The sequence below is a fragment of the Eleginops maclovinus genome, chromosome 12 (genome assembly GCF_036324505.1).
Source record: "Eleginops maclovinus isolate JMC-PN-2008 ecotype Puerto Natales chromosome 12, JC_Emac_rtc_rv5, whole genome shotgun sequence".
Classification (NCBI taxonomy): Eukaryota; Metazoa; Chordata; class Actinopteri; order Perciformes; family Eleginopidae; genus Eleginops; species Eleginops maclovinus.
In genome coordinates, this window is record NC_086360.1 from 23,226,212 (window position 1) to 23,238,468 (window position 12,257).

General features: G+C 39.9%; 1 protein-coding gene across 7 annotated transcripts; it reads left to right on the plus strand.

Moving 5' to 3' along the window:
- Nucleotides 1–1,054: 1,054 nt before the first annotated feature.
- On the plus strand, nt 1,055–9,037 carry ewsr1b (EWS RNA-binding protein 1b). 7 transcript variants are annotated; one of them, XM_063897026.1, is made up of 15 exons: nt 1,055–1,121; nt 1,597–1,636; nt 2,034–2,085; nt 2,265–2,409; nt 2,702–2,897; nt 2,990–3,261; nt 3,357–3,516; nt 6,540–6,577; nt 7,139–7,165; nt 7,273–7,388; nt 7,472–7,601; nt 7,704–7,814; nt 7,980–8,106; nt 8,191–8,547; nt 8,672–9,037. In XM_063897026.1, the coding sequence occupies exons 1-15, from the start codon at nt 1,106–1,108 to the stop codon at nt 8,706–8,708; spliced, it is 1,824 nt and encodes a 607-aa protein (XP_063753096.1). In that variant the 5' UTR covers nt 1,055–1,105; the 3' UTR covers nt 8,709–9,037. The 7 variants fall into 7 exon arrangements, with proteins under 7 accessions (XP_063753096.1, XP_063753097.1, XP_063753101.1 ...); XM_063897027.1 differs by having other exon boundaries at nt 6,543–6,577; XM_063897031.1 differs by having other exon boundaries at nt 2,990–3,225.
- The last annotated feature ends 3,220 nt before the right edge of the window (nt 9,038–12,257 follow it).

Consider the following 12,257-nt stretch of genomic DNA (forward strand, 5'->3'; position numbering starts at 1 on the left):
TGTTAACTGATCTAAAAAGTAAGGATGGGAATTAAACACTGGGCTTGTAATGTAAAAGTGAATCAGTGCTGAAACAACTCAACGGGGAATGTATGGCCAACAATGTTGATAGAATTAAACCTTCAAGTAATTTGTCAGAAAAAAACCTCGTATTATCTGTATCATTTTTCTAAACATTTGATTTTTCTCTGTCACATAATAGTAGATTTGATATCTTTGGGTATTGGACTGTTGGTCAGACAAAACAGCTATTTGATGATGTCCCTTTGCTTCTGGTGCCTTTTAGATATTATCAGTATCAGAGTAGGGAGAAGTAATCAAAACTCTGTTACAAGTAAAAGTCCTGCATTCAAAATGTTACTCAAGTAAAAGGACATAAGTATTAGCATCAAAATATACTTTAAGTACCAAAAAATAAAAGTTCTTAATATGAAAATTGACCGATTTCAGAATAATATAGTTTTGATCATAATTATTGATGCTTGATGTGTTATCAAAGCTGGTAAAGGTGCAGCTAGTTTTAATTAATGTTCTCCAGGAGTCTGATTTAAGTGTTGATAATATTTCACATCATTAATCCAAATTCAATCTAAGTAACTATAGGTACTAAATAAATGTAGTGGAGTAAAAGTACAAGATTAACCTCTGAATTCTAACTGCGGTCAACGCAGCCTCCACTTTGGAATAAATAAATAAAAAATAACATGACATTCTGATGTATGATTTCCAAATTGAAAGACCATTGCCATCTCATACATGAGCTATCGTCCATCTGTTTTTACTGTCCATAATCAAAGACTCATTTCACTTCAGGATTAGGTATAGCAGGCCACCCCAACTAGCCACAATATCCGGACATTCTGATGTACAGTTTCAGAACACCTTTAAAACACAACATCAGAAATTAAGGTGTGTAGAAATTGGTAAACATTTTTGGGATTTTTTCCTATTGCAACACTTCATTAAAAAACCATACATACCGGAGAGGGATTCTTGACGTCTGTTCACGCTCGTATGTCTCGCGAGAGTTCGTGTTCTCTTCTAACAGAAGAACGTTTCTCCAGCAGCCAGAGTTCTCCAGTCGTCTTGAACCAAGCACACTAAAATGGCGTCGGCTCCGGGTGAGTGAATAATTGTGTTCTTTTATACAGCTTTATGATGAATTGGTGGTACTAAACTTAACTAATCGGGTGGTTCGGTGTATTTAAAACCAGAATGTGCCGGCATAATTATTATTTTCGGCTTAAATCAGATGAAATATCGTCTAATTGCACAAGGCCTAGTCATGTTAGCTTGCGGCATTTTCTACCGGATTATTTGTTTTGTTTCTGCACCTTTTCTATTGATGATTAACACCAAATAACTATATTCCTAAAGTACATTTCCAATGCATATGCCGATTATTCCTCGTTGCAGTATTTAGCTTTTAAGCATCGTCTTTTATTGAATGATTTAACCGAGTTTCAGAGGAGGACATGAATGGCGACCTAGCAACGGGTTGGGGTCGCGTGTGGCTAGCGTTAGCTTCTCTCTTCTCGCGCGCAATTAACGTTTTGTTTATAGGCTAAGCTAACCGACATGTATCTGTTTCTTTAGCAGATTACAGCACCTACAGCCAGACCACTGCACAGCAGGGGTAAGTCTTCAATGAACGCTTAAATGTGATTAAATGTAATGTTTGTAAATGTGTGTGTGCTGTGAGGTTAAGTTACCAAGTACCATTTCGAGGTACTTGTAATTTAAGTGTGCTACGTTGCTACTTCTACCCCACTACACTTCAGGGGTTCTTTATTTACTATTACTCCACTACATTAATTGTATTTATTTTTAGTTAGCTACTTTTACTTTAGTACGAGGTATTGTTACTGTTACAACAACTGTTTAATTGTTAACTATGATTTGTGCATGGGAATGTTTGGAGTAGTTATCTAAGTGTGTAGTTTTTTCTTATTGTGAAACAAACAGTTCTCTTGTCCAGGTGTGTGAAAGACCCTGATTTTCAGATGCTATAACCATTTTTTTGTGTTTTACAGGTATGCTTCTTATGCTGCCCAGCCCTCTCAGAGCTATGGACAGTCTGCACAGGTGAGATTCAACATCAGCAAAAGTTTGTTATTTTCTTTGTGCAGGGCTGCTGATATACTGTGCTAGCAATGATTTGTTACAGATTATTAAAAGACTGAATGTATTACTTTTAATTAAATGTATAAATATGAACCACACCACAATACACTTATTTAACTTTAAATACTATTGTTTTTCAGCAGAGCTATGGTCAACAGGGTTATGGATCATATGCCCAACCTGCGGCTGCTGATGCCAGTTACACCCAGACAACCCCTGCCGCTGGAGGCTACACTCAGCAACAGCAGCAACAGTATGGGTCTTCATACGCCCAACCCGCATCAGGTCAGTTTTTAAAATAGGAGCATTTGACTAATTTTGCCTCAAGCATTTTAAGGTTTTTGTTTTTAATGCACAAGTGTTATTTCTAGTCATCTCACTTCCTTAACTCACTATTTGAACATTTGATAGTATTAATTCTTTCCAATAAGTTGTCAAAATTTGTAGAATAGATTACGTCCCCCACCTGGCTGCCATAATCAGTTTTTTTACAAACTTTGTAAATGTCAGTTAACTAAACATGTTATGTTAGTAGTGCCCAAACACAAGCAATAAAATCCCCTTTGTGTCCCTGCAGCTGGATATCCTGCTGCCCAGTCTACCACTCATACCTACTCCCAGTCAACCCAGGGTTATGGAGCCAGTGGTTATGACAGTACTCCTGCTGCTGCAGCCCCAGCTGCCTCCCAGTCTTACGGCTCTCAGCCAGGGTACACTGCCCAGTCTGCCTACCCTGGTTATGGCCAGCAGGCTGCTCCCACTGCACCACAGAGGTATGTACCCCTCAGCTGGAAACACATTTATAAGCAAATTCCACAAGAACATACTTGTGATTTCATTGAATGCTCTGTCTTTGTTTTATCAGTTACAATGCTAGCAGCCAGCCTGCCAGTTACAACCAAAGTAGCTACTCCCAGCCAGCAGCGTATGGGCAGCAGCAGGCAGGCTACCAGGCCCAGCAGGCAAGCTATGGCCAGCAGCAGGGCTACCAGCAGCAGACCCAGCAGCAGACCCAGCAGCAGCAGCAGGCTCCTCCTGCTTACCCTCCTCAGGCTTCTGGTTCCTACGGGCAGCCCCCAGCCAACCAGTACAGTCAGCAAGGTGGACCTCCAAGTTACAACCAGTCTAACCATTACAGTAAGCTTTGCTGTGGCTGTGGAATCTTCACAAATGCAGTTCAGTTTATCATCACTGTGAACAAACTTTGATGAATTTCTGCTCTGTTTTTGTAGATAACTACAGACAGGATGGCCAGAGTGGAGGTTCTGGTTACTCTGGTTCTGACTCTTCAAGGTACCCAGGGTCAGGGGAAAGGGGCCCTGGCAGGGATGGCTTTGATCGAGGTGGAATGATGCATCGTGGGCGTGGAGGCATGGGTCGTGGAGGCATGGGGTAAGTGTCCTTCCACTTAACCTCACATTATATTTTGTTTCTACAGGTCCAGTGGCCTTTTAGGGCAGGGCTGAGACAATGCCTGTCCAAAATGGTTTGATTTTAATCTAGTATAATTGTCACATAATTTTGGCAATCATGAAGATAAATCATGAGTTTCCTCTCATTTCTGAGGTCAGTGATTGGAATTGTAGTTTATGCCAACATGTACTGTAATTGTAATTTGTTCTCACTCGGTATCTCTCTGCCCTGTCTCTAACTTATTCAAAGGTAAGAAAAAGGTTGGTCTTTTATTTTAATCTTAAGTTTAAACATGTGAAACCTGTGCATAAACATTTAGTTTGAGCAGCTTATACCATAGTCATTAAATTATGAGCCTACAGCCCCAAACATTTTTAGGATAACTTAAAAGTTGCATATTTCATTATTGGTCAGGGAATGTGATAGAAGCGTATACAGAACATTTCATCTTATTCACACACTATCAATATTCTAATGGGTTTCCTTTCACAAAAAGATATCTAAATGGTCTCACTATCAGCCCCCCCTCCCCCCCCTTAAACCAGTTTCACACTAAGGTGCACTCTACCCTGAGGACTGACACGCTTACAAATGCTACAAGAAGAATGCAATGGTGTTCCTGGAAAAAAAGAGCGTTGCTCATGGTACCCCCCCCAAATATATCTGTTTTTAAAGATATAGGTCCACCCAATTATTGTGACTGCAATACCTTTCATATAACATTTATAATAAGGAATTTACAAATAGACACGGGCGTCATGCAGTATGGTCTACTGCATTTTAAATGCACATATAAACATGTGGGTGATTTACCTCCTTCATAAGGTTTCCCTTTTCATTTACAAATACATTCTCTGGTTTATACGCTTATGGTTGGGTTTTGCAAGGCTGTCACTGGCAATTAGCATTTAACCTCATTTGACTGGGTCGATGAAGGACTACAGAGATTGGATCCGTGAACCAAACACAATTCCAAAATGCTAATACTTTAACAGATGGCAACCTACACAGAAAAAAACCGTGTTTTCGTTTCTACATTGGCCATAAAAGATAGGTATTTAACACTTGATGCTAAAAAGTTGCTAAATCTCTTAAACGTCTTCTGAATATCCATGCATGCTGAAATCTCATCAGTGATAACTTTAAATTTGCATTGAGGTAAAAACTGTTGATATATTCCACCATCTTATACCTCACGGATCAGTTTGAGGTGTCACACCTCCTTACAAAGCTGCAGAAATAAAATGAGTCTAGTGAGGTTTCAAGAGACGGGAAACACTGCTTTTCAAGGCTGTTCATACAGACATACTTTATTTGTCCACTGTCTTTGTGCAGATACAGTCAGTCACTGGAGTGTTGGTGTAGTTTGGTCCAGTCTGACCCCAACTAATGACTGTCCAGGTGTCATCTTTTTTGGTATCTCACAAAGGGGTGTATCCCTCATGACAGTGACATTTAGAACTAAATTGAGTTGGTCCTTGACACATTGCCCATGTCAATCATTGAAACGACACTTAAATTTACTTGTGATGCAGATCAGGCATGGGAACTATTTGTTTCCATTTCACATTGACTGATATTCTCAGTAGCTGTGAACCAAACCCAAACTCTGAAATATTGACATTCAGATCCCCTGAAAATAAATTCAAAGGATTACCGAGAGAGGTGTACAGAGGCTAGAATCTACATGTGTTGGTTTGGATTGGTTATTATCATTGCTGAAAAACTACAAAATGCCACAGAGCAATCCTCAATATCTATCTTTGAAGGGTTTAATTTTTGGGGGAAAACTTAAAAGATAAGACTTGGGACCGAAATGGCATGAGTTCATCTGTTTTTCAGGTGTCTGTTAACAATTAACTGTACTTTCTGGTACACCCTTCTAATCCTTTCTAAATTATAGAGTTCTGCATGACTTTCTCTATTCTGGTTTTGGCACAGCTAATACACATTTGCACACAGACAACGTTGTCACGCTTTTGAGGGTCTTTTATAGGATTCAGGTCTCTTACTCAGGCAGCACGGCACTGTTACCAAAGTAGACCTCATTTAAAATCCTTGACACATTTAATAAATAGGATTCCAGCCCTAAATCCATTTTTATTTTAGCCTTGCACAGGTATATTCATGTTCGGGGGGGTGTGGGCACATTTTGTCATTTTGAAATGTTTGAAATTGTTTTTGTGGTTTGGAATACAAATGTTTGATCCCGTTCTTTTGAACACTTTTTAACATGCTTTGTCACATTTATACCGTACAGGTAACAGTGAGAGCCATTTAAAAGCATCCATTCTCTAAAAAGTTTCTGTACAGAGCCGCCAGCTTAAACGGCAGGAGGGAGCTAAAACAAAGATTCGGGGTCTGCCTTTTTTCCAAGATCTCAGGATGGTGGTTTTTATAAGCATGATGGCGTTTTTCACCTGAAAGTCTTTGTTTTTTCACTGAAACCTGGAACATTGTAAACGTTTGATTTTCAGTGTTTTTCTTTCTTTTTTCTTGGACCATTGTTTAATTGTATTTTCTTTTCTTTTTTACCCGGTGACTATATCACCTTGTTTATTGTGAAGTTTCCGATGCATTGTGTCCATTTTATACATTTATACAACTCAGTCGGATGTAACCTTTTTATAAGGACTGTTATCTGGGTGTTTTGTTTCTTGGTAACTATTTATGCCACCAATGCATCTGAAATATTGTAAACCTGTGTACAAATGTTTGGGTTTTGTCACATTTTATAAAAGGCAGTTTAAATGTTATTCATTCATATTTTTGCACAAATGTATCCACTACTAAAAGAAGTTGTTCAGCTAGCTAAATAATGGCACATAGTTAATTTTCTTTTCCCCTCGATTCGTTTGTGTATTTGTAATTTTGGGGAGTTTTTAGTTGCTGTTGGGTTAGTTAGCATGTTTTGATTACTCCCCCAATCAAGCCACTTTGCTCGAGCCATGGAAGTGGCTGTAAAAGGGAAGTCGCCTTCATATCTCCATTTATTCCCCTAGCAGCGCTGGAGACAGAGGTGGCTTCAGTAAGCCCGGTGGTAAGTTAACGAGTATTACACTGGTTAGTCCTTTCAAAGCCTTAAACTTTTTGAACAATATGCACCGAGTACTGATGTGTCTTACATTGTGGTATACACATTTATTTACACCAACACATCTGAAAATATTTGGGACTTTTTTTGTGTTTTTTCATTGCCTGAGACCATTTTCACTGGGGTACTTGGTATAATATCAGTCGCTGCTTACAGTTTGACAAAGAGTTTTTGACAGGTTAATGACAAATTTCCACTCAAATGTGTGTTACTGCTTTTAACAAATCACATGAGTCGATTTCCTGGGTTTTTTGAGGGATCTCTTACTGGTCTTATTAGGCTTTTCAAATGACACACTTATTTGCCAAAGGGTATGAGGTTCTTTTTTCAATTTACCATTTGTGGTGTACCATAAGTTGCCATTTTCAACTTCCCAGTATGGCCGGCAGCGTTTATAAGGGAGTGTCTGGGTAAACTGTCGTACACCTCAGGTGCTGTACACTGAGCTTCAGATTCACACACTGACTTTTCCCTCTGTCTCTCTCTTCCGCACCTGATGGACTACAGGACCAATGAGTGACGAGCGTGAAATGGGTGAGTTTCATTAGATCCCTTTTTACACTCTTATGTTCTGAATGCCACGTCTTGAAGGAGAATCCAGAAATATTGCTTTCACTAAATGTGTTTATTTTTGTGCGTAGGACGCCCTGAGGAGCAGGATGACTCTGAGAACAGCACAATCTACATCACAGGACTGACTGAGAAGGCTAACCTGGAGGAGATGGCCGAATTCTTCAAACACGTCGGCCCAATCAGGGTAAGAAATGCTCTTCACTCACCAAGTCTGGGTGTTGGCTAAACTAATGTGCTTACTAAATTCAATATATTTCCACTGTTCAGATTAACCGCAGACTTGGCCAGCCTGCCATCAACATATACACCGACAAGGACTCAGGGAAGCCCAAGGGAGACGCCACCCTGTCCTATGAGGAGCCAATCTGTGCCAAAGCAGCTGTGGATCATTTTGATGGTATGTTTGATCAACCCTGAGCATTGGACCTGAATAGAACATTATAACTGAATACATGTTCCTAAACGCCCCTGCTCCTTTTTTTTTTATCTGAAATTGTAGGAAAGGAGTTCCAAGGCCGCAGGCTCAAAGTGTCCATGGCACGCCGTAAGCCCATGATGGGTGGAATGAGGGGTGGCATGCCCATGCGAGATGGCATGATGGGTCGTGGAGGTTAGTGTTTTGCCTTTCTTGGGGCATGTTGACCCTAGGGGTGTCTTTGTTGAATCCTGTAGCATATTAAAGCTCTCCTTCTGTGAGAGTTGCTGGAGTCCTCGTAGAAATATTAAGGAATTATGTTCATCTGAATTACAAATCAATGGTGCATCTTCTACTCAGGCATGATGGGTCGTGGAGGAGAGCGTGGTGGGTTCATGCCACGTGGCGGTCCTCGTGGTATGGGCCGAGGTGGACCCACAGGAGGAAACATGCAGCAGAGAGCTGGGGACTGGGAGTGTCCAAACCCGTACGTATGACCTCATGGTGCAGTCTCATCCTGGTGCCTGTTTTGAACCAAGTTTGTAATTTATTTGCTGGTCTGTGTTTCTAGGGGTTGCGGCAACCAGAACTTTGCCTGGCGGATGGAATGTAACCAGTGCAAAGCACCCAAACCAGAGGGCATGGGTGGTGGCCCTCCATTCCCCCCCGGAGGTGACAGAGGCAGAGGTGGGATGGGAATGCGTGGAGGCCGAGGTATGGACCGCGGAGGGCCGGCAGGAGCTGGAGGCCCAGGCGGCCCCGGAGGTTTCCGTGGAGGTTGGGGAGGCGACCGCGGTGGGTTCAGAGGACGAGGAGGAATGGACAGGGGAGGCTTCCGTGGGGCGGGGCGTGGAGGACCGCCAATGGACCGGATGGGTGGCAGAGGAGGAAGAGGAATGGGCCCACCAGGTGGCAAGATGGATATGAGGTAGGTTTGAAACTCCTCAGCCAAAGCGACGTTGTTGCTCTAACCAATTCCACCCTGAATCATTCAAACTGAGTAATATGGGGTTGAACACACAACTGACCCTAACTCACTTTTTTTTTTTCAGGGACCATCGCCAGGAGCGCAGAGAGCGGCCCTACTGAAGAAAGACTTCTTGAGTTCCTCTTGTGGAATTGGATTTTTAAGAGAAGTTTTTTTTATTTATGATTCCATATTTCAATAATTATAGAGCTGCTTTCATACATCCTTCTGCAGTTATCGACTCCACTTCAAGTTTCCACTTTTTTATTTTTTAGATCACCCATGTTTATGCCACATATTGTTCGGTTTGTTTTAGTTTTTTTTAATATGCCCTTTAGATTTCACATTGTGTTGTAAAATGATTTTTTTCATTCGTCCTAATTGCTTCTCTTTTCCCATAACTGGCAATTGTATCGTGACAAATTTGGGGAATAAAATTTTACCGATTTCATGTTTTGAGTTGTTGGCTTTACTCAACTTTACAAGATGTACAATACGTTTTACAGGAAGATCTTGCAAGCACTTTTATTAATTTAGTTATTTAAACATAATAAGTACTGAAGATAGTGTTTAGGAGTTATCAATCTGCGTTGTTAGGATATGGAGAGATTATCAAAAGCATGTTTCACATGAATCGATTAGATTTGTTGGACCAGAGCAGTCACAGATTCCTCTGATCTGAGACCTTTCAGAAATGTATAATAAAAAATCCTGAGCAAATACAAAGGTTAATATTATGGTATTATTTCCCAGTGCCTTCGCTATCTGGCATTTTTACTCAAGTATCGTTTTTGGAAACTACTTTTCATTTCTATAACTTAGATTATGTGCATGTCTGGAAGCGGCTGCTTCTGATTGTGTTCCTGCCAGCAGGCGGCAGCACCAAGGTTTTAGTCTGAGCTGAACTGCTGCAATTCTGACTCATGACATTGCTGGAGCCGGGTTTCTGTTACTTCGAATCAATGACCCCTTCTTGGTTGCCAAAAACCCACTATTTTCTTCCTTTAAGAAACTCTCTTTAATAAAGTCAGTACATTTTCTGCTTCCTTCAAAGACATGCCATACACAGCACTTAAATAAGTCATAACTCAATGCTAGCAACAGCTTTGAACCAAATACCTTGAATGTTTCCCATTTTAACTGTTGCCAGTTTGGGTCTCATTAGTGTTTTAGCAGTATTCCCTATAAGGAAATTGGATTGAGTGCTGTTATTGATCACAGCTGTGTATCTTGGGAGGATTACATTTTTAACATCTGGGAAACATATGACTTGTTAAAGCCATCCTACAGCTCTTTGATGTTTTCATATAATGTTACAGCTGGATAATCCTGCCTGTACGACTCTCTCCAAATAATCTGGTGAGAAATGAATTTCCAGTATTTTAGCATTTAAAGTTATGGAACAACTTTTTTCTTCAGTATGAACAGCCGAGGGGTCAAGAAACATCTGCAGCTCACACCTCCGCACATCATAAGTGGCAGGACATAATGTTGTGTTTGACGAGACACAATAAGACTCATTCCTAGCGGTTTTCTTTTTTTTTTACAGCCCTCTGGGAAACCTTGTAACAGCTGACATCTTCAAGTGCTTCTCATTTGCTGAGGCCCGTTGTTCGTGTGGCTTAATAGACTGCTGAATTCTCTCTCTCTTTACTGACAGAAAAGCTGATTCATTCAGGCCCAGAAAATGATCTCATCAACCCCCACCTTCTCTCTCTTCTCCCTCTTTTTCTCTCTATCTCTTTTCCGCCCCCTCCCTTCCTTTCTTTCTCTCTCTCTCTCTCTCTTTCTCTCTCTCTCTCTCTCTCTCTCTTAAACAGACACATCCCTCTTTTTAAATGAAAACAAGCCCTCCTTCTTGGCGGTGGGTATTCGGTAAAATTCAAACAATCACACATTAGGAGTGAACATGAGCCTCTCATAATAGACTGTTAAAGGGGAAAACGAGATGGCGGAAAAGTCTTTTAAAGGACAAGTTTAACCAAATGAACTCCAGGGTTATACATACAATTGAAGAGTTGAACCTAAAGATGAAAATAAGGGTTTGTGTGTGTCCCAACTACTTTCAAAATAAAGGCACATGTAGATGGTTGTAACAACATACTGAACAGCATCAGAAAACTAAAAATAACACCCAGAATCCATAGTCCAATCATGTGTTTCAAGTGTTTCTGTAAGGTTTACTGCCTGGACTAAGGCAAATTTCATTCTGTTTTTCCTCATTTTAACATACCATTAAACCTGAAAATCAGGTCTTATTCATCCAAGTTTGACCCCAGTTTCCAACCTTACATTGAGTTTCAAACCCGTAAGTACTAGGCAATATTTAGAAAAGCCTCTTTGTTCATTCTTGCATTCTTGTTCTGTCCTTTTATCAGATAATGAAGAAAAGGAGAGAAATCTTTCACTGATTTTAACCTTCTTAGCACGAACAGCAGCCCTGTTATCTTGATTGCTATGTGACACACTTCTTCTATCATGCTCACTCACAGAAGATCATGTGCTATTGAATTAACTACTCTGTCTTGTGCTCTTTTTACAGCCTACTTAAATGTTGACTGGACAACACTGTCTTTCTACTGTATATCTCTCACTATCTCTCTTTATAATCCCCAATCTCCTGCTGTTTCAGGGTTTACCAGCTCTGTTTGTGCCGTGTCTTCTTAAAACTACGAATCACACATTCTTTATAAAACCTATAGTTTTGGACAAACTATCCTATCTGCTTTAATCATTGCTACGATGATTCAGTTCGAAGTTAGTTGCACTAATCAGAGTTGGTCTCATGATGAGGTGCAAGCTTTATTGGCCTTTTGCACTTCAGGCTATTTGGTAAATAGACCACACAGAGACCTCATTATTGAGACTATGAAGACAGTTTTTGTGTTATTCTGGATAAAAACCGGTTAAAAAAAACATTCTTACTGAGAAAAAGAGCCTTAATATCCGGTGATGAACCCATGGATGAAAATTACCATGAGGTTGAATATATACCCCTGACAGTAGTCTGCCCTGCTTACTAAAAGTACTGTTCTACATTCATTTGACACTTGTGACTTTGCAGATTCAGACACATGATCAACAAATAAAATATGCTGCATTGTTATATATTAACTCAGCAGTGGTGTAAACTAACTAAGTAGATTTACTCTTAATACTTAATAAATACAATCTTGAGGTACTTGCACTTTGATTGAGTATTTATTTCCATTTTCTGCTACCTTTTAATTCTATCCCACTATCATTCAGAGGTAAGTGTACTTACACTATATTTATTTAATACCTTTAGTCACTAAAGATTTTGTTTAATGATGTGAAATATAATTAGCACTTAAGTAAGACTAGTTACTCCTGGAGTAAATTCACAAGCTACCTTGCAGCATACAAAGTGATTAAAATTAGCTGCACATTTACCAGCTTTGATAACACTTCGATGCATCAATAAAATAATAAAAATAACACATACTATTTATTAGTCTGACATGGACCAATCTGCATAATAAGTACTTTTACTTGTGGTACTTTAATTATATGTTGTTGCTGATACTTTAATAGCATTGTGATTGCAGGATCTCGTTTTATAACATAGTATTACTACACTCTGGTACTTTTACTCAAGTACAAGATCTGGGTACTTCTTCCACCTCTGTTATAGATTAACTCTATAGCAC

Coding starts and splice junctions, on each gene's coding strand:
- ewsr1b (XM_063897026.1), top strand. Junction 6,578..7,138: donor TGGCTTCAGTAAGCCCGGTG/GTAAGTTAACGA, acceptor GATGGACTACAG/GACCAATGAGTGACGAGCGT. Junction 7,602..7,703: donor AGCTGTGGATCATTTTGATG/GTATGTTTGATC, acceptor CTGAAATTGTAG/GAAAGGAGTTCCAAGGCCGC.